This window comes from Heliangelus exortis, chromosome 4, assembly GCF_036169615.1.
Source record: "Heliangelus exortis chromosome 4, bHelExo1.hap1, whole genome shotgun sequence".
Taxonomy (NCBI): domain Eukaryota; kingdom Metazoa; phylum Chordata; class Aves; order Apodiformes; family Trochilidae; genus Heliangelus; species Heliangelus exortis.
The window spans coordinates 11,611,768-11,631,350 of record NC_092425.1 but is presented as its reverse complement, the minus strand read 5'-3'; the positions used below and the strand labels follow the sequence as shown (position 1 = coordinate 11,631,350).

General features: G+C 43.8%; 1 protein-coding gene across 1 annotated transcript; it reads right to left on the bottom strand.

Moving 5' to 3' along the window:
* Positions 1-11,697: 11,697 nt before the first annotated feature.
* LRAT (lecithin retinol acyltransferase) lies at positions 11,698-16,038 on the bottom strand. The gene is made up of 2 exons (XM_071743019.1): positions 14,244-16,038; positions 11,698-13,746 (listed from the first exon to the last, which is right to left on the bottom strand). Exons 1-2 carry the CDS (start codon positions 15,132-15,134, stop codon positions 13,594-13,596), a joined length of 1,044 nt encoding a protein of 347 aa, XP_071599120.1. The 5' UTR covers positions 15,135-16,038; the 3' UTR covers positions 11,698-13,593.
* Between the last annotated feature and the right edge of the window lie 3,545 nt (positions 16,039-19,583).

Sequence of the window (19,583 nt, the reverse complement as noted above, 5' to 3'; positions counted from 1 at the left end):
TCAACACTCCCTGAAACATTGGTTTTCTCGTACTACAGCAAGAAGAATTCTCACCAAGCAAAGCCTTGATCCCATCTCCCATTTTAAAAAGTTTGGCTGAGCTACTTTTAAACTCTAGCAGCAGTATTACAGAGACCATTAGTAGGGGATAAGCTGCCTCTCTCCTCCTTGACATGGGCACTGCTCCCTGTGAATTCCACCTTTTTTGAATTCCAATACTGCATTTTAGTTACTTATTTTCAATAAAAATTTACCAAAGGGTGGGAAAGAAGACCAACCCCAGACAAATGGTTATTATTTATCAGATTTCTTTGGGTTTTTACTGCTTTATTGAATCATAACTGTCTTAAGTTTTAAACCTGAAAAGTAGAAACTTAAATTTTAGGATTATTGTACAAGAGTTACAGTATAACTCACAAAAAGCATTTGGCACAAATTCTGGTTAGAAAATTAATTTAAATTGCAAATAATATTTGCCCTAAAGCTTTGTTCACATTAACACTGAGTTAGTCTCCTCACTAAGTTTCTTTTTGAAACTCACAAATCTGATGGAATGAGGAACAAGGGCAGGGCCCAGCCAAGATTATGACACTTATTCCTTTGGCTAAATTTGAAAATGTGAAAGAGGTCTTTTTCTTACACATTTTCTTTTATAGCACTGCACCAGACAGTCGCTTTTCTTTTCCTTCTAAGTTATTTTAGGTAGCTGTAACACAGAAGCCCTTGATGTTTTTTAACTTCTGTTTCATTGGAATGCTAGCAAGCCCCAGCTTATATATTCCTGGAGAGGTCTATGAGTGCTGTTGTAATACACTTTAATAGAGGCATAAGCTTTTTCTGTCAGTGTAAATTTTCCTGTGTCCTGGAGCAGGAAAAGAGGGTATGTAGTACTCCTGCCCTCTGACAGGTTTGATATGTAGGTAGTGGAAATAGGTTAAAAGGAAGCAGACGTCCTTTGAAGTTTAAACAAAGGTCTCTGTAGAAGCCCCAGACATAATACAATTGTAAATCTAATTTTAGTAAGCTGTCTAGAAAGACTTCATTTCAGTCAATCAGTCTGTTTTGTTTTATCAAGTAGCTGCAATAGCTGCTTACTAGTATTCCCCTAACAAGCCACCTTAGTGCATGAAGGGGTTTTTTTTCTTGAGAGGGGCTGCTTACTCTCATTCACCTTTTTGCCATCAAAAAGCTAGAATCTTTTTAAACTTTAAAATTACAAAATCTGATATTGCTGGAATGAAGTGGATTCGTTTGGGGGCGCACAGAACTGCTTTCCTCTTTTTGTAAACTACTTTGGGACACCTGCCACACAATTTTAACATGGAGATATGCAACGAGGATGAAAAAATGGACCCTGAAGCATGTGAAGTTAAGCACACCTCACTTAAATTAGTTTGATTATCAACAACATCACTGATGTAAATGGAACTGAATCAACTTTGAGCCAATAATGCTGAGTGCAGAATGATGAAAAATGCACATTAAAAAGTGCATTAACTCTGTTTTTTCCTTGTTACCACCAGAGCTATTGTTTTCTGCTCCCTCTATATCTTAGGCTAAAAACCTGGATGCTGTGTGACACAGCCACACCTTTAATCACAGAGCAAACCACCTGTTTTCTGACAACCCAAGGGACCCCTGGGAGGGAAGGAGCAGATGGAAATTTCTGAAAAAACTGGTAAAACCACAGAGGGTTGGAGGAGGGAGAGGTGAATGTCAGGGAACAGGAGGAAAGAAGGATGGGGAAAAGGGAAGGGCCGAGGGAGATGGAGATTCCTGCCCTGCAGTACTGCAGTCTCACAGTGCTCCACTGTCACACAATGCTTTCCCATCTGCTTTTTTAGGCAAGAGTTTTAAGTGAATGCTGAAATGACAGCATATCTTCTGCATGGCTGTACAGCAGCAGTTGAAGACATTTGGCTTTTTTAGTGCTTCTGAGAGTGCCTACTGCCTCAACAACCTGGGAAACAAAGTTTTCTTTCCACAAGGATGTAAAGCACAAAGTTCTAAGGAGCAGTGTCCCTTTTATCACATCACTGTTGTCTCATAGAATCATAGAATCACAGAATTGGCTGGGTTGGAAGGGACCTCAGAGATCATCAAGTCCAACCCTTGATCCACTACCACTGCAGTTCCCAACCCATGGCACTGAGTGCCACATCCAGTCTCTTTTTAAATATCTCCAGGGATGGAGAATCCACTACTTCCCTGGGCAGCCCATTCCAATGCTTGATCACCCTCTCCCTAAAGAAATTCTTTCTAATGTCCAACCTAAACCTCCCCTGGCACAACTTGAGACCGTGCCCTCTTGTCTTGCTGAGAGTTGCCTGGGAAAAGAGACCAACCCCCCCCTGGCTCCAACCTCCTTTCAGGGAGTTGTAGAGAGTGATGAGGTCTCCCCTGAGCCTCCTCTTCTCCAGGCTGAACAGCCCCAGCTCCCTCAGCCTCTCCTCATAGGATCTGTGCTGGAGTCCCTTCACCAGCCTGGTTGCCCTCCTTTGGACCTGCTCCAGGACCTCGATATCCTTCCTAAACTGAGGGGCCCAGAACTTGATACAGTACTCGACGTGTGGCCTCACCAGTGCTGAGTACAGGGGCAAATACTCAGTCCTCACTGGGGGCTCAGGAAGATTGGAAACAGGCTTCTCTAAGTCACTGGTCAGTCTTTTATTTTTCTTCAAGTATTCTCAGGAAATACCTGAATTCATGGTAGCTTCTGTCAAAATCTTACAGCATGGTTTCAGGATTAGAACAAAACAAACATCAGGCACCAAATTGCCAAGTCTTTGGCCATCTTTGGACGTGGCCTCGATCATAGAATCACAGAATATTTTTTGTTGGAAGGGACCTCTGGAGGTCATCTAATCTGACCCTCTACAGCAAGCATGGACACCCCCAACCAGATCAGGTTACTTGGGGTCTCATCAAGCCTCACCTTGAACATCTCCAGGGACGAGGCCTCAAATACCTCCCTGGACGTGTTCCATTTTTCTACTACCCTCATGGTAAAGAATTTTTTCCTAACATCCAGTCTAAAGCTACACTTCTCTAATTTAAAACCATTGCCCCTTATCCTACCACTCCAGGCCCTTTCAAACAATCCCTCTCCTGCTTTCCTGCAGGCCCCTTCAGGTACAGGAAGGTCACTATAAAGTGAAGGTCACTTCTCCAGGCTGCACAACCCCAGCTCCCTCAGGCTGTCTCCACAGGAGAGGTGTTCCAGCATCCTGATAATTTTCATGGCCCTCCTCTGGACCCATTCCATTGGGTCCATGTCCTTCCTGAATTGAGGACTCCTGAGGTGGACATAAGTACTCCAGGTGAGATCTTACCAGAGCAAAGTGGCAGAATCACCTCTCTCCATCTCCTGGCCAGGCTGCTTTTGATGCAGGATTCCATTTGCCTTCTGGGCTGCCAGCACACACTGTTGACACTGTAGATCCTAACTGGAAGCTTACCAAGGAAGTTAAAGATTATTATATCCCATTACCTTTTTCATATTTGGTAAGTCTGGAAGTAAATTACATGGCGAGCAACAGTAGAGAACAAAACTTAATTTTTTATTTTCCTAGATTTAAATATTTTAAAAACCTTAATTGTAGTTTGAAAAGTAGATAGTTCACTATTTCTTTATGCTGTTCATACTTGTATTTGAATTCCAGCTTACTCTGAGAATCCTGAGGCATCAATTTATCAAGCTCACATCCTTTTAATTTATGCTGTGAGCTGCTAACCAGCTTTTAAGTCAGGAAACTCTGGACTTTCAGTGCCAATTACAAGTTAAACAGCTCATGATGCTTCTGTGCAATTTTATTTACATTTTTCCTGAGGCTTTAGGGACATAGCACTTTCCTTGGAGACACAGTTAAGAAAGTCTGAAGCAATGTAACCTGTGTTTTAGTGTGTTTTTTTTCATTTATATATTTATATATTATGCACACACAGAGTCCCATGACTTATCTTTGGAGTTCTTTTTTTCTGTTTATTAAGAACAGCTAACATAATAATTTTTAAATTATTTTTTTCTGTATCTACTATTGTCTTTCCTACTGGCACAACCAAGACTGCAATGAAAACTAAACCAAGAACCACTACGTTATGGGCTGCTGTGAACAAAAGCAGTTTAATTTTTCCTTCCAGATTTCCAGTCAGATGTTACAAGAGCAAAACAGAAATTCAGAAGCAACATTTCTAAACCTAGGTAGCAGTTGCATAAACTTATTATATATCTGATAAACTGATAAAGTGGTACCAATTTGCTGGAGGTCGGCACAGTGCCTATTCCTGAATGTAAGAGAGCCACTAGGTGGGAGTATTATCTGAAAAGCTTTGCCAACCCCGCCTCCTTGCATTTTGCAGGAGCTCTGCACCTCCCTTTTCCCAGCATCCAGATGATGCTGCAGCACCACCCCACACCGTGCTCATTGATTTGGGATTTTTCGGGGCTCGTGTCCACACTGGATGCTGGGCAGGCACCTTCTGCTTTGCTGCTCCTTCAGCCCCAGAGGTGGAGCCAAACAGAGGCAAAGGTTTACTAAAAATTACAACCTGCAAAAAGCAGATTTCATATCCAAATATGGACCACAAGCACTCTGCATAACCTGGTTATGTAGAATGCCTCAAGTACCCAGGCTAAAAGATTCAGGATCACCTTACTAACATACAAGCTACATAATAATATAAAAAGCCTTATTAAGATGCATCAAAAGACAGGCATTTGCCTGAGAGGAAACTAGCAGATGATAAAGACATAGAAAAGGACTTTTAAGGAAGTGTAGACCATAGCAAAAACAATTATTTGGGGTTTTTACAGCAATATTCAATACAAAATTGATAGAGAAGTTTTCAAAGGAAGCTGATCCTTTTCTACAGGAAACACATCCTCACATTAGTGCTAAAATGAGGGGTGAATAGGAGGTATTTAGGACTGATGAGTAAACTCCAAGTAACCAGCAGACAAGGCTGGGTGTATTCAGGTCTTAAGAAACTCCAGGGTGATATTGGTGGACTGAGAGGTGTAATGTGCAATAAATCTCTGAAGGCAGCCATGGTACTAGAAGGATGGTGCCAAATGAGCTGCTTTCAGAAGAACTTCAGCACAAATTTGTGGAGACTGCAAAAAAACCTGACTTCCACACCAGGAATATCTGAGAGTTGTAAGACTGTAAGTGGAAAAAATGAGCACAGAATGATTATTCATTGTTCCCTGTAGTACAAGAAGGGGAGGGACAGCTAATATAATCATCAGGCAGCCAATTTAAAATAAAGTGCTTTTTCAGATGTCATAATTAATGCTGCCATAGAACCTTTTGGAAGACAGACAGATAAGCTAAAAAAGAACTAAGACAAGTTCACATAGGCCAAGAGTATTAAATGTGGTTAAATGACTGCAAGCTTTAAAGGTGAAAGGTTGTGAATTGTTGCTTATGAATTTTTTTTTATTATATCCTGACTTTGTCTGTACCTGTACCCCGTCCCTAAGGGCTCACTGTTGCTCACTGGCAGAGAATGGGATGGGGCAAAACTGACTCTCAGGTATTGCCAAACTCAATCCTGTAATGCTGCAAAATTTGGCCCTTGTCTATAAGCTCAAGGCTCTCAAAGGTTGTTAAGCTGTTAACAGTGTCTGTTTGTCTTGCTGCAGCTCTGGACTGAAAGTCAAATTTTTCTAAAAATTAATAGGAGTAGATGTGTTCACAGAAAAAGATCTCAGAATCCAGCTGAAGAGGGCATTGCCTAGACCAGCAAAAAAATATTGGTAGATACACAAGTGGCAGCAGTGAAGTAAATGTCTGTAGACAACAGTCTGAAGAGATTTGACAAACCACAAAAAAATAAAAAAATCACAATTTATGACCTGTAAGATTCTTCAAATCCTAACCCATTCCCTAGGTTACTATAGGTTAATAGTGATCAGGGGGGTTCATTTCTGAACATCATTATTAAATTTCCACAGGTACAGGATTTTGGGCAGGTCAAGGAATGGGCAGGAGTACTTCATACTTAATCTTGCTCCCCGTGAAGACACTGACAAAATTCCTGCTGTTTTTATCTGGAAGAAACACAATCCATTGATGCTGTTGCAATAAAGAAGCCTGGAGTGCTACATATTCAGTGGCAGCCCTGGTGAACTACTCAGGACCTCTCCTAATGGGATAATTTTTAAATATGCAGTGATAGTAAAGTGGGTGTTTTTTAAAAGTTTGGTTTTTTTTAAAGTAACGTCTCTTACTATTTTTTTTATTAGATCAAATGTTTTTTGTATAAGCAGATGTCTTCTTGCTCACATCCCAGGTTCTCTTTCTGCTAAATTATACAGTGAGATCACAATTTATGTCACAAATCCAGTGTCTTCCTACAAAACCAGACTGTTGTAAGCACAAATTTGTTTTTAATTGCAGGACTGAGTACTGTCTGTAAGAGAGCTTTTAACACAAACATTCCCCAAACTGAAAAATGAGAAATGGAAAATTACTGAGGGAAAGTAATTCCTATAACTGGTTTGGGTGGATATTTTCAGTTTGCTTGTAAAAAAACCTCTTTGCAAGCCATAAAAACCTTATTATAATTTTGAAACACATTTCATGACTATGCATCAGGTCTACTGCCTGTGCAATTCTCAATGCTTAAACAGTATTAGTTACTGGAATTGCTGAAAGACATCAGAAATAGAAACTCTCCATCCCTCACTGGAATTTCAGTTTATTGGCCAAGCAGAATTACTGCTTTCTCCAGTCAAGTTTTTGCAAAGACATTGTTCCCAGTCTACACCCTGTCAATCCATGATCAAACTGTCATTTTACAATAGTTACTTGAACAACAGAGTGGTTTGGTTCTTTTTTACATACCGTGGCACCAAAAATACTGCTGCCAAACTTTGGGAGTAATAAATAAAGAAAATTAAAATCTGCCTTTACCATGTGATTGTCAATGCTGAATGGCTGATGGATCACTGGATTACTTTTTGCCTCAAGGCTATGTCCTAGTTACATATTTGGATTTCTGGAGGAGCTGTGTTTTGTGTATGTCCTGAGCTTGATGAAAGACTGAGAAATGGTACAGGGCAACATGATGCTGAGTTACATCTTCATGTACCCTTTAGGCACTGCAGCAGACACTCTGATTCTCAGACCTGAATGAGGCCTTCAGGCTCCTCTTCCAAAGCATGGGAAGAGTTAGATACCTTGGGAAGCACTCCTCAGGAACTGGCAGAGCTGGAACCTCTGTAAAGTAACCCATGAATAAAATGAGGCCTGGGATGCAATTCAAACAGTCTGGGCTGTACCTTCGTGGCTCAAAGCTCTTGCTGAGTTGCTATGACTGTAAAAGGGGACAGGATCCTGAGGTGCTCTGCTCAGGGAAGTGATAGGATGATGCTGAACCAAACATCTTTCTTACCCAAGGGCTAAATGCAGTTCTAGGTTTTTCACAGCTGTGCTGCTCCTGGTTCTGGAGGCAACCAAGTCACCAGTGGCTTGAGGCTACTCATACAGTGCACTACCACATCATTTACACAGACTCCAGATAAATGTGGTTGAAACCAGGTGGCTCCCTCCTCCTGAGCACTCACATGGAGCTATGTACAGCCTCATCTGCAAACAGAAAGAGCAAAAATTACTCTGATTAATCTAGCTCTAATCTTCCCAATGGGTGCAGGAGACCCATCATTATTTTCACACCTACCTTTCTTCACTTTGGGTTAGAATTAATTACTAACTTTTTACCTGCTGTCACCCCTCCCTATGTTTCTGTGCAGTGCTGCATGGAACTGTGTGGGCACTTTCTGCAAAGTTGCAAGGAACACAGGTGCAAATCTGATTCAGGTCTCGGGCTATGCAGAAGCAGAAGGTAAGGTGGCTTGGCAAGTTTAGCAGAGTATAACCCTTCATTTGTCTGTATTCTTAATTATACAAAACAGTAAGCCTCCTTAGCCTCACAGAAAACTGTTTTCACAGGCAGGGAAATGGTGTTGTGGCAAGGAATCAAGCAAGGAATCATGCATTTTATTTATTTGGAATGTCCAATACAAGGAAGCCACAACCTTATGCAAATATTAGCCAAATCTTGCAGCTGGGCAGAAGAAATGGGAAAGAACTAAAGAAGAGAAACTCTAGGCAATATAGAAGTACAACAGGTATCTGCTTGAAGTAGAATTGTTAAAATAACACCGCAGCAAAGCAGCAAACCTCGGGCCTCACCTGAGAGTCTCTCCTTTAATTTTACCCAAAAGTTTTCTGAATGGCTGCAATTTGTATTGTGTCAAGGTCAGAAATAATCCCAGTCTTAGCATTGTAGTTCCTGGGTGCATCGAGTGCTCTGGTTCCCAACCAGAACCTTACTGGGGCCCATACACCATGAGATGTAGCAGCCCCCTTGATGGGGAGGGGGCAAATACACAGAGCCCAAACAGATTCTGTTCCAACAGAGTGACCAGAGCCGTATTCTCCTTCTAACCCAAAGCCACAGGTACTGCCCAACTTCATAAATTCAGTAACTGTCCTCACCATGAGATAAAACTAGAAAAGGTGAAGGGTAGGCACCTCATAGCCTTACTAGTCTGGTGAGTCTCCTGCAGGATGGACTGAGAAGAGCCCTGGGAACAGGTCTCCCAAATCCCCAGAAATGCTGTAATCATCACATTTTTGTACTCTTGATACTGCTGTTTCCATTTGCATGCTGCTCAGTCAGGAGGGGACTCAAGGTTTTGAGTAGCAAATGGGCAGATCTACCTTAAAATTCCGGCCAGGTTAACAAAACGTGGATGCACATGGCCATCCATCATTCTGCTTGCATGACCCCAGATGCAGCCCTGGGTACCCAGTGCTCTCTTGGAGCATGCCCTGGGATAGGGCAACCCAGGGGACACTACCAGGGGACACTAGAAGAGAAGCTGTCAAGATTTGGACTCCAGCCCATTTGATTTGCTTGGTTAGATTACAGCCTGTGACACTGGCAGCCTTCCTCTCAATTTAAGGGAAGGCAAATGAATCGGTTTAATCTAGAACCTAACACAACCTTGTCTCTGGTCCCCCAAAATCCATCTGTGGGCAGGAGAGCAGGGACATCACTGTGCCCAGCATGCTCAACGAAGCAGCATCTGAGTCTCCACAGGCTCCCACTGCTGTGTTCAGTGACTGCTCCCTCAGCACACTGAGTGTGCCCTTCCCTTCCTCACAGGTGTCAGAACTCCACTGACATTTTCTGCCTTCCACACTTCCATGGCCTTGCTAAGGCCAAGCACCTCAGTGTAGCTGTTGTGATGTTGTTGCTGTTGTGATGTTGTTGCTGCTGTGATGTTGTTGCTGCTGTGATGTTGTTGCTGCTGTGATGTTGTTGCTGCTGTGATGTTGTTGCAGGGGACTCTGCAGCTGATGTGCTCCAAATCACACCCTCCCAGAGCAGCCACCAGCTCTTTTCCAATTCACAGATATGCTATAGAGAAGAGGCAATTTCTAAAACAATGTCAAAGGGCTAAATAAAGTTCCCTGAGAATCAGGGAAAACAAAGTTACAGAACATCTTAGAGTTTTCTACCCTATGAGATGCAGAAACAGTAAATACAAATCACCAATTTTGTCACAGACAGAAACGTGGTATCACAACCAGTGTAATTCTGATTTAAGTCTCTTAAAGATCACTTCAGTTTCTTGCCTCTCTCACAGCCTCTGAACACCCAGGACCACATCCTTAATGTTCCCTTGACTGCAGAAGCAAAGCTGTGCCACAAAACACAACACAGAATCAGTTTTTAAGAAATTATTTTTTTGCCAAAAATAGCCCTCAAATACTTTCACTTAATCTATTCCTATCCTTGCCCACGAAGGGAGGTTGGAAGTAGGTTATTTTTAAGGTCCCTTCCAATCCAAACCATTCTTTGACTCTATGATTTATTTTACCAGCACAACATTCTAACAGATCTCTGTAAGGCCTCAAAAACTCCTAAGCTTTTGTATCTTCATCCCCATCAGCAAGCTCCTTCACGACAATTCAGTGCTCAGAGGGGCTCTGTCCCAAGCTGTAACAAAACTTAAGTAGCAAATGGCTCCTAGAGTCACCTGAGAACTATTTTTTTTTTTTTTTAATCTCAATGGAGAAAGGAGATGCTAACTACTGACCGTTTAACACAATTCTGTATCACTTAGTGGTGTGTGACACTTCATTTAATGTGAGAACATGCAGTATATAATACAACACTGTATCATTTCTAGAGATCACACTTCTAATGTTTCTTATTGCTGCAGCTTGCTTTCTAAAACCTGTCTGGATGATGTCAAGTCACACGCAAATATAATTCTCTCTTCCTCACCCCCTAAGATTTTAACAAGTATTGCTATGATTTTGTCTTTATTAAAAGCCTCAATGGTATTTATATGTAGCATTCTCCTTCAGCACAGGAGGACCCAAAGGTTAAATCAAGCAGCAGATGACTGCTCACCACAAAATGAGTAATCATTTATGTTCCAGGCTGAAATAAATACAAACAGAAAACTCACTGTTCTAATTCACTGTTCTTCATTTAGCAGCCTTTTTTTTTTTTTTTTTTTTTTTTTTTTTAACTCAGGTTTTGTAAAAACATTTCGAGCCTTGTGAATGCTCATTTTATTTTTGTTTTCTTTGGAAAGCCTGAAGTGAACCATCCATCCTTTTAGCTTGCTGTCTTCACTACTTGCCTTCCCCAGTGGCACAGGGGTGATGGTTATGCTATGCTATTACATATTCGAGTTTAACCACACAACTTTTCAAAACAGTTCCACCACTAAAATCTGCTGCAGATTTACACTCCTCATCACCATCACTTACAGCTACCAATGAACAATTTCACTTCTAAGCACACACTTTTCCAAACAGCTGAACTGCTCCACAGTTTTCTGTGTTTTTCTTAGTATAACTAGCTCCTTCATTTCACTGGCATCACAGTTGAGCTCAAGTCTGAAATGCAACGCTCCACCTTGGGCAAGAGGGTTGGTTGTTTTTTTTTCACTCAAGTAATTACAGAAAAAGAGTTGACACTGACATTTACCAAAATATTTGAGAGCATAAGCACCACCCACTGAGCTGAACATGAGAATTCATACCTGCCAGTCTTGGTTTTCCCCTCAGAGTATGACTGATTTGACTCATGCCTGACTTTAACACAATTTTCAGATCTCTGCTAGAACTGTACTTGGTAGGAAAAGCTCCTAAATGCACATTTGAATTTCTCTTCCCATGCCCACACTATTACTTTTTTTCTAAAAACTACTACTATTTTGTAGTTTTTCATAAGCTTAAAACTTTACACTTTGAGGAAGATTCTCTACTAATACAGCTGGAAGTCTGCAAGGAATGCTTTCATTTCTCTCACACAGACACCTAACAAAATCCCAATTTAGTCCCTCATTCTAATCCACAGGCTCTTGCTCAATATCATCAGAAAGGCAGGAACATTGGTCCTGTGATAATAAAGCCAGAGCAGAAACTTTGCCTTCCAACAATCCCACTTGCAAGCTGGTTACTGGTCATGACCCCGTTGTTTATTGTATAACTGAACGATAAGAATTACTGGAATTCATATAAATCCTGAGTAAATAAAGAGGAAAAGAAAAGCCCACCTGTAATCAGACCCCATGTAACTGCACGTTAATGGGCTGTTCAGTACCCTGCTGGGAAATGGTAGAGAAATGCTGTATCATACTGAATTTCAAGAGGCTGGCAGACATTTTTAAATGAATAAATTCTATTTATATAATTACAGTAATGACTACAGTTCATACCTTATGCAGAGCAAGTAAAAAAACCACACTGGAATTTATGTAAATAACACTAATGCATACACTATGAAAAAGCAATTCATGTTAATTAAAAAACACCTTAATTTTAAAAGTTTACCAGAAACAGTTACATGGAGCATTGCAATCGTTGAAAGAAGAACAGAAGTTGTGTACAAGGATCCAGGAGTAATTGATATCCAGCTGCTTTGGGGCTGGGCAGCAGCCTGAACATGTAGTGAAAGCTGGGCTGAAATCCCCCCTTGGTTGATGGCAGCAGCATTCATGCTGATTTTCTTATGAGCCTGGAATTTCACCTCAGTCTTTACATTCTTCATCGGTTATAGTGGAGCAACCAGAAGAAAGATGATTAGAGAGCAGCCAAGTAGACTCACAGTTCAAGAATCCAATCTTCAAAGAGCTGCAAGGTCTAAGGGAAGGAGAAGGGGGTGTATAGCACAGTAAAAATGAGTCTCACTCTAAAGATGGGGAATTGTGGCCATTTCAGTAGCAGAGCTGATGACAGGAAACTCATAGGACAAAGTAAATCTGAGGTTCAGTCCTTGGTGAAGACATCACCTTACTTGCCTTGGACTCACAAGCATAGTGAGCAAACGTGTAAGTGTATGTATCTTATGCAAGGCATTCCAGGAGATGGACAATTTCTCTGCATACATCAAGACATGGCTAAGAAAAAATAGCAAAGGTTTTTAGCACTCAAACAATTGGTTAGATGAACTTGATTTGAAATCTGACTTTACACGTTCTTGGTAAACAAAAAAGGCCTCGACAAAATGTTTTTAGCACCAACTGCTGACTTGCAAATGAATACTTATTTGCAAGAGGTGAGTATAGGACGTCATCTTTCACAGAGAGGCATCTTGTTATAAGGCAGTAGTTAAAATGACAGTGCAGCCACCACAGAAACTGATCCCTGATGCATGATAGCACCCACACGGGTTCCATTGCTGAGGAACTAAACTGGTGTCTGTCCTCCTCACCACCATGTGCCCTGTAACACTGGAGATTTCTGATGTTTTTATGTCATTAGTTGTCATAAAGCAAAGCTAGTTTCTTCCTGTATCCCCTAAAGCCCCCTATAACCATTTATATTAGCCATACTAACCACTATCAGTAGCAAGGAAAATGCTGAGGAATTGCCATCTTTTCTTACCTTTAACCCAATCAAAAAGCTGTTCAATACAGTAACAAGTGTTGGCCTAATTAATATGAATGAGAGATTTGTGAGCATTTCCCAGAAAGCAACTCCAAGGACTGTAGCAAATCTGGCCAGATGTGCTGCTGTAGCACACAGGACTCAGCCTGGGGTTGGTTTTACTTCACTGCTACCAGAGAGTCAGCTTACTTACTTGTTTCTCCACTAAAGGGTATTTTAGGAATGGAGGCAGTAACTTCTGATTATAAACTCCCTCTGTATCAAAGGGAGAGGTAAGCAGTTTGTTCTCAATACCCATCACTTTATGATATGCCGTTGTACATTTTTATTTATAGTAACACCACCCAGGTATGCAGCTAAGAAAAGAACATGAAGAATATTGCCAGAATCACTTATGGCTAAAGGCAAGGAGCAGAACTGCATCGCAACCCTACTTTTTCATGATTAAAAGGTGTGTTAAAATGTACCAGCTGAGATTTTCAGGAAATCTATTACTTGGCTTACACAGTAAGCTATGCCTTGTGTACTGTCTTGTATTTAAAGTTGTATTTAAAAATTGCACACAAGGTTAAGAAACTTTACACGACACCAGTGAGTAATCTGTGCTGCCATAAATACAGTAGTGTACATCCTATATACAGACGCTGGCCACAAGCCCCCAGGGATGCTGCTAGCCAGCCATCCACAGAAAGAAGGGAACGAAGATAGTGGGGAGCGTGGTGGAGGGTGCCAAACCTAGGCAGACTATTGATGCTAATCCCACGAGCATTGAAGCAAGAACGCTTCTCTGGTCCCGAATAATCATCTTCACAGTCTCACAGAACTGGAAAAAATAAACAAAACAAAAAGCAGAAGATCAAGGTTAAAGAGGAAAGCAGCTGGCGGTGCCCACTCCCTCCATTCCGGACTAGCAGCTACTACCCCAAGCCCTCTCACGGGCTGCCCGGAGCGCAGCTCAGGGCGAAAAGCGAGGCTGGCACTGGATGACAGCCCCAGCTTCAGTCCCGGTACTGCCTGCGGCTCAGAGCACTTGAAGAGCATGTTAATTGCCTTAGGGCTTGAGCCTGGCTTCCCTCGCCACCGGAGGCCACCAGCGAACAGGTTCCCGCCTCTCCGAGCGGCTCCGCACCCGCGGCACTGCGCGCTGCGGGGAGAAGGGCCCGCAGCTCCGGCGGGGGCCGACGGGCGGTACCGGGCAGCAGCTCCCGGTGCCCGGTGGCGGCGGCTGACCCGGTTTCGAGGAAAGGAGCTCCCAAGTGGGCCGTCCCGTCCCCCGCCTGCCCGGCGGAGCCGCTCCCTGCGGGACCGCCCGGCCCGTACCTTGTCGGTCTGGAAGCTGACCGGGGATCCGTATCGGCAGTAGGTGACGAAGTGCTCGCAGTTGTTCCAGAGCAAGCTGTAGGCCGTGGCGCCTACCAGCTTCTCCGCCCGACGGGCCGCCTCCTCGCTGCCCAGCACCTGGTCTTTGAAGAGCCGGTCCATGTGGTTGACCAGGATGCTGCCGCCGTACGCGAAGTCCTCCACCGTGTCCACGCGGATGCTGGCCATCTTGGTAATGACACCCAGGATGAGCCGCTTGTTGGTCACCACCTGCTGGATCTGCCGCCGGTCGCCGGTGAAGGCGGGCAGGATGTCGGGCATCAGGTGAGCGACGCGGTTCTCCCCCAAGTAGATGCCGAAGTGAATGAAGAGTGTGCGGGGCACCTCCAGCAGGTCGCCCCGCTTGAAGCAGCTGATGTCGTAGTAGCCAGGGGCCGCCGGAGCTGAGGGCTCCCCGCCGGAGTCGGCGGGCAGAGGCCGGACGTGGACGAGGAGCAGCAGCTTCTCCAGCAGCAGCGAGGCCGCCTGTGGCACCGGGTTCTTCATGGTCGGTGCGTGGCGGGGGGCAAGGGGGTGAAGCCGTCGCTGTCTCCGAGCGGCCCCCGCCGTCCAGCCCCGCTTTTCTAGGCTACCGGGCGGGGCGGGGCGGGCACCGGAGCCAGCCCACCGGCTGAGCGGCGTGCGGCCAGCGCCCGCCCCGAGGAGCGGCCGCAGTTTATTGGGGAGCGCGGCGAGCGCATCCGGGCGACCCCGACCATCCCGGCCCCGGAGGGTGCTCGGCTCCCAGGCAGGCGCGGTGCCCGCAGCCCGGGGGTTGGATACCCCCCGTGGCTCTTTTCCACGCCTCCCCCGACGCTGCCCAGGTACAAGGGCGAGAAAAAACGCGCTCATCCGCCCCGGGGAGCGTAGCAAAAGGTTCCCGGGCCCGCAGCTACTTCCTTCGCCTTCCCCCGCCGATGAGACCCCTCAGGGGGACGCTGGGTGCCCGTCCCGGAGGCGGGGAGGCTGCCGCGGTGCTCGCTCGGCAGTGGGGACCGAGGCGGTGGCTTCCTCGCAAGGAAAGGGGTCCCCGAGGAAAAAGAGGAAGTCACACTTATAAATTAACTCGCCCCAGCGGTCCGCCGGCTCAGAAAGAGTGGGAAAAGGCGGAGAGGCATTCCCAATTCCCGTGCGTTTTGTTTCATGCTAATCCATTATGTAAATGGGACAAATCCTGGCAACAGAGCCCACAAAAGAGCAGCCCTGTCAAGTCAACAAAGCCGCCCCGTCTCAGCCTTATAAGTTTCAGTAGCTGAGCAAATTCCCGCCCCCTCGGGAACTGCGGGATGATGGATGGGACAGACATTCATCTTATACCTGGAAGATGACAGAGCCCGGGGGGTGGCAGGGGAGGGGGCCCGCAGCCTTTCAGAGTCCCCGTCACCTCCGCCGCCCCTCCCCGACCCGCTGCCATTGACTTTTGTTGGTGCCGGGGACGCTCCCGTTCCAGCTCCGCAGCTCCGGCTGAGGCAGGGCCGGGGGAGGAGTGGGGGTGAAACTTTCTCCTCGGTGACAAAGCAACGCTGGAGAAGTAGTTTGTTAAAGCATCTTGCCCTAAGCCCAGGCTCTATCCTGAAGGCTGTTCAGGCAACCACAATACACACGATACCAAGTACAAAAAAGGGAAGCAAGAAAAGAAGCACCAGTGTGCAACACCTTGGCACCTCTCCACAGGCAAACCGTGTTCAAACAGAAAGTTATTTTTTCGTCCTTGGTCACTTTGCACCTGAGAACCTGTAGATCAGAAAGGAGATCCCTAGACTACCCTCGAGCTGTAGAACCCCCTCGGTCACACTAGCAAAAAAAAAAAAAAAAAAAAAAAAAAAAGGGTTCTCCCCCTTTATTTGCATCAGGGAAAAGCGCTGATATGAAAAAAAAGGGATGTGAAGAACCCAGCAGGTGAAAGCCTCCTACCACCATAGATACTGAACCAAGGTTCAGGGCAGGATCTTGTGCATAGGAAAGATGAGGCTTATCAATGAGCCAAAGCAGCTTTTCCACTTCTCAGTGAAGAAAATATTTTAGAGGAAGCAGGTTACCTCACTGCTTGGCAACAAAAAATGATGGCTTGTGTTGCCCTCTTGTTTCCTCCTACCTGGACCAGAGAGCAGCTTCTGGGGGAACTGAAGGTTATCCTCACCTTGCTTCATCTGCAAAGAAAGAGACACACCATAACCTCCTGTTTCACTGCTGATTGCAGGCCAGCGCCCCAGCACTACTTACCACACTGATCAGGCATTCAGGATTTTCTTTGGAGGGTCTCAGCCAAATTTTTACACAACAGAGGCTTAGCCTTCTAAAGCCCTGTGGTTCAGATCACATCACTTACAAAAGAGAAAATACTTCATAGATTGTGGCTTATGATGCTGGTAGGAACCCTGCGGATTAGCTACCAGCCACTTATATAATTAAAACAGCATCTTTTTGAAATACAGATGTTTAAATATATTTGCAGGGTTTGAAGTTTTGCTACTAGAGGGAGGGGAAGCTTTTCTCATTTTTAACTAGTGCATTATTTTTAGGGACAGGGAAAAAATATTAAAACCCCCTCATCACAATAAAGGGTCACACCCATCTGGTGATGGTCATAGCAATTAGTCCAGAGTTTTAGCACTGCCACAGCAGTTGTAACACACAGGTTGTAAGAGATGCCACAGAAAGTCCTAGCATGGAAAGGTTCCCATCAACCTCCAGGAGGACGAGCACTGCTCCTGCCCTGTGCTGCCATCTCAAGGCATTCCCCCATCCCCTTCCCCAGAGCTGTCAAGGGAGCGTAGGGATGGTTTCCCTTCAAATAGGTGTTAGAGGTGCTTCAGACCCACAGTTCAGATTTCTCTCCCCTGCCTAATGGAAGGCAGAGGAATGCAGCTCAATTCCCTGGCAGGAACAGACATTTCCCAGTGGGATCTTTTACTCAGAGGCATCCTGTGTTTGCTTTCTTAATGCCAGTTTGCTTTAATCCGAAAATCACCAGGGTCCATTTCAAGCAAATCCAGAAAGGAAACCAGTGTGAAACCAAAGAAGAGGAATCACCATGAGGACTCAAAGCCTTACTGCATGTGAGGGTTTCAAAGAAACAGGATGAGAGGTGTGACATTTCTGCAGTGTTATTTTCTCATACCTGAGGCACCAATGAGCCTTCTCCCTCCCTCCCTCCCTCCCTCCCTCCCTCCCTCCCTCCCTCCCTCCCTCCCTCCCTCCCTCCCTCCCTCCCTCCCTCCCTCCCTCCCTCCCTTTCTTCCCTCCCTCCCAAGCCTCCCCATCACTCTCAGGCCCAGAGCCCCCAGTTGAACACACAAAAAAGGCATCTCACAGCTGACAGATCTGTGGAAGGGCCAACACACATACCCAGCTCCAGAGAGTGAGATCCACTGCCCAGGTAATGCTTCATGACTACTGTGTAAGGAACTCCTGTAAGCATTACTGTGTGCAAAGCACTAAAAACAACATAAAGTCATTTCTGAATGAAACCATTCACATCTTGAAAGGCAACGTGGAACCCAACATTTTCTGCTCTCCTATTACTCCTATTACTTTCAAACTGCCATGATGCAAAACAAAATTCTAAAGGTATATTTACAATTAACTTTCCTCTGCTCTGAAGGGGGAAAAGTTCCCTGTATTTCTGTGGAAAAATGGCTTCATTTGAGGTAGCTAAACTGAAATTATACTTTGTTCCTCAAACAATTCTGGCACATCCTTTATCACAAATCATTTTTGTATAATATAATAACTTTTGTACCTTTGGTACACAAATTGCAGTGGGAAAATCACTTTGAAACATTAAACATAAACCAGCAACCATTAACAAAGTATTTTCACTGTTTGCTGCTATAGAATAATTTAATGATAAATCCCTTGATTTATTTTTGAGATTTAGGTGAGATGCAGTAAAAAAGCTGCAAGAGGTTAAGAGAATGCAGCCTTTGTTCTGCAGTGCAGATGAGCCACAGCACAAAAGCTTTCCAAAGAGCTGTGAGTCAATTTTAATGACACTGAAACTCCTCTATATGTTGTTGGTTTTTGTTTGTTTGTTTGTTTTTAATATGGTATGCATTACTATTTCCATCCTGCCCTCACAGCTAGCAGAGTTGGGAAAAAAAAAAAAGGCAGAAAAGAAAGGCAATTGGAAGGTTAAGTTCTTGCTTAGATGAGGAACAGCCTGGTTTAACAAAATGCATTTTTTAACTGACTGCATACATGCTCATCTTCAAGTACAATTTATGTTTTAACAAACCTTTCCCAATTCCTCAATCATCTACCATAGATGAAGAAACAAATGCAGCTTTAAAAAGCTTCCAGGTCAGCTGGTATTGCTGGAACAAATTCAGCTTCATGAATTCAGCACAGGTTAAGGAGAATGAAATCTTTGCATAGGGATTTTTGGAGGCTATAATTTGTGGGAAAAGTATCTGAAACACAGTGCCACTTGGTTTAAGCTGTCCCACTGAAAGAAATCATGTGCAGAAAACATGTTTTTGAAGGATGGTTTTGCAGCATCCAAAAGGGCAATTCCAGAGATAAAAAATAATGCCTTTGTATTCCCATATCCAATCCATTTGAACACTGTACCCTTCTTTTCAGCAAATTACAGCTTCCATTGTAGAGCTGTAAATGACCAGCTCTCCAGAAAACAGTATCACTTACCTTTTCAGTTTTTGTAGTTAACAAAGTCTAGGGACAGAAGAGACAAAACCTGAAGATGAAGGGAACTAACAAAACAATGCACCAAATTGCAGGCAAGTGAAATAACCCCAAAACAAAGAAACCTGGAACTAAGTATCACCCTCCTCCAGTCCAGGAAACAACACAAATTACAAAAACAAATGTACAACTTATAAATGTTCAGTTTTATTCAAAAAACATTGCATACACATTTACAGAGTCATCTAAGCAGTGTATTGAGTGAACTGCAAATATTTACTGTAGCCTTTTTATCCTTGAAGGTTTATTACTGAGGTCTATTACTCTTTTTTTTTTTTTTTTCTTTATTTCCTCTCAATACCTTTGTCTTTTATGCTAAACTAACAGGCTTCCAAGTTATTAACAAGTTTTCTAACAATCAATGACTGAAACATAAAAAACCAGCATGCTCTTTTCCCCTTTGAAGTTATTAAGTTGGATATTTTTCTGCAATGAAATAATGACTCATTTTTTTACAACTAGACTAAATCCTGCTGTATACACAGATAATATTAATGACTTGATAAGGAATAACATGTTTATATGGGTAAAATGTTCACTTATGACACTTTCAATTCAAGTGAATGAAGCCACAGAAAAAGTGGGAACAATTCACTC

Excerpts from the sequence above, each read along its gene's own strand:
- LRAT (XM_071743019.1), bottom strand. The coding sequence starts at position 15,134 with ATGAGCGCGTTTTTTCTCGCCCTTGTACCTGGGCAGCGTCGGGGGAGG. Across the intron at positions 13,747-14,243 it reads TCAGCTTCCAGACCGACAAG|TTCTGTGAGACTGTGAAGAT; the intron begins GTACGGGCCGGG and ends TATTTTTTCCAG.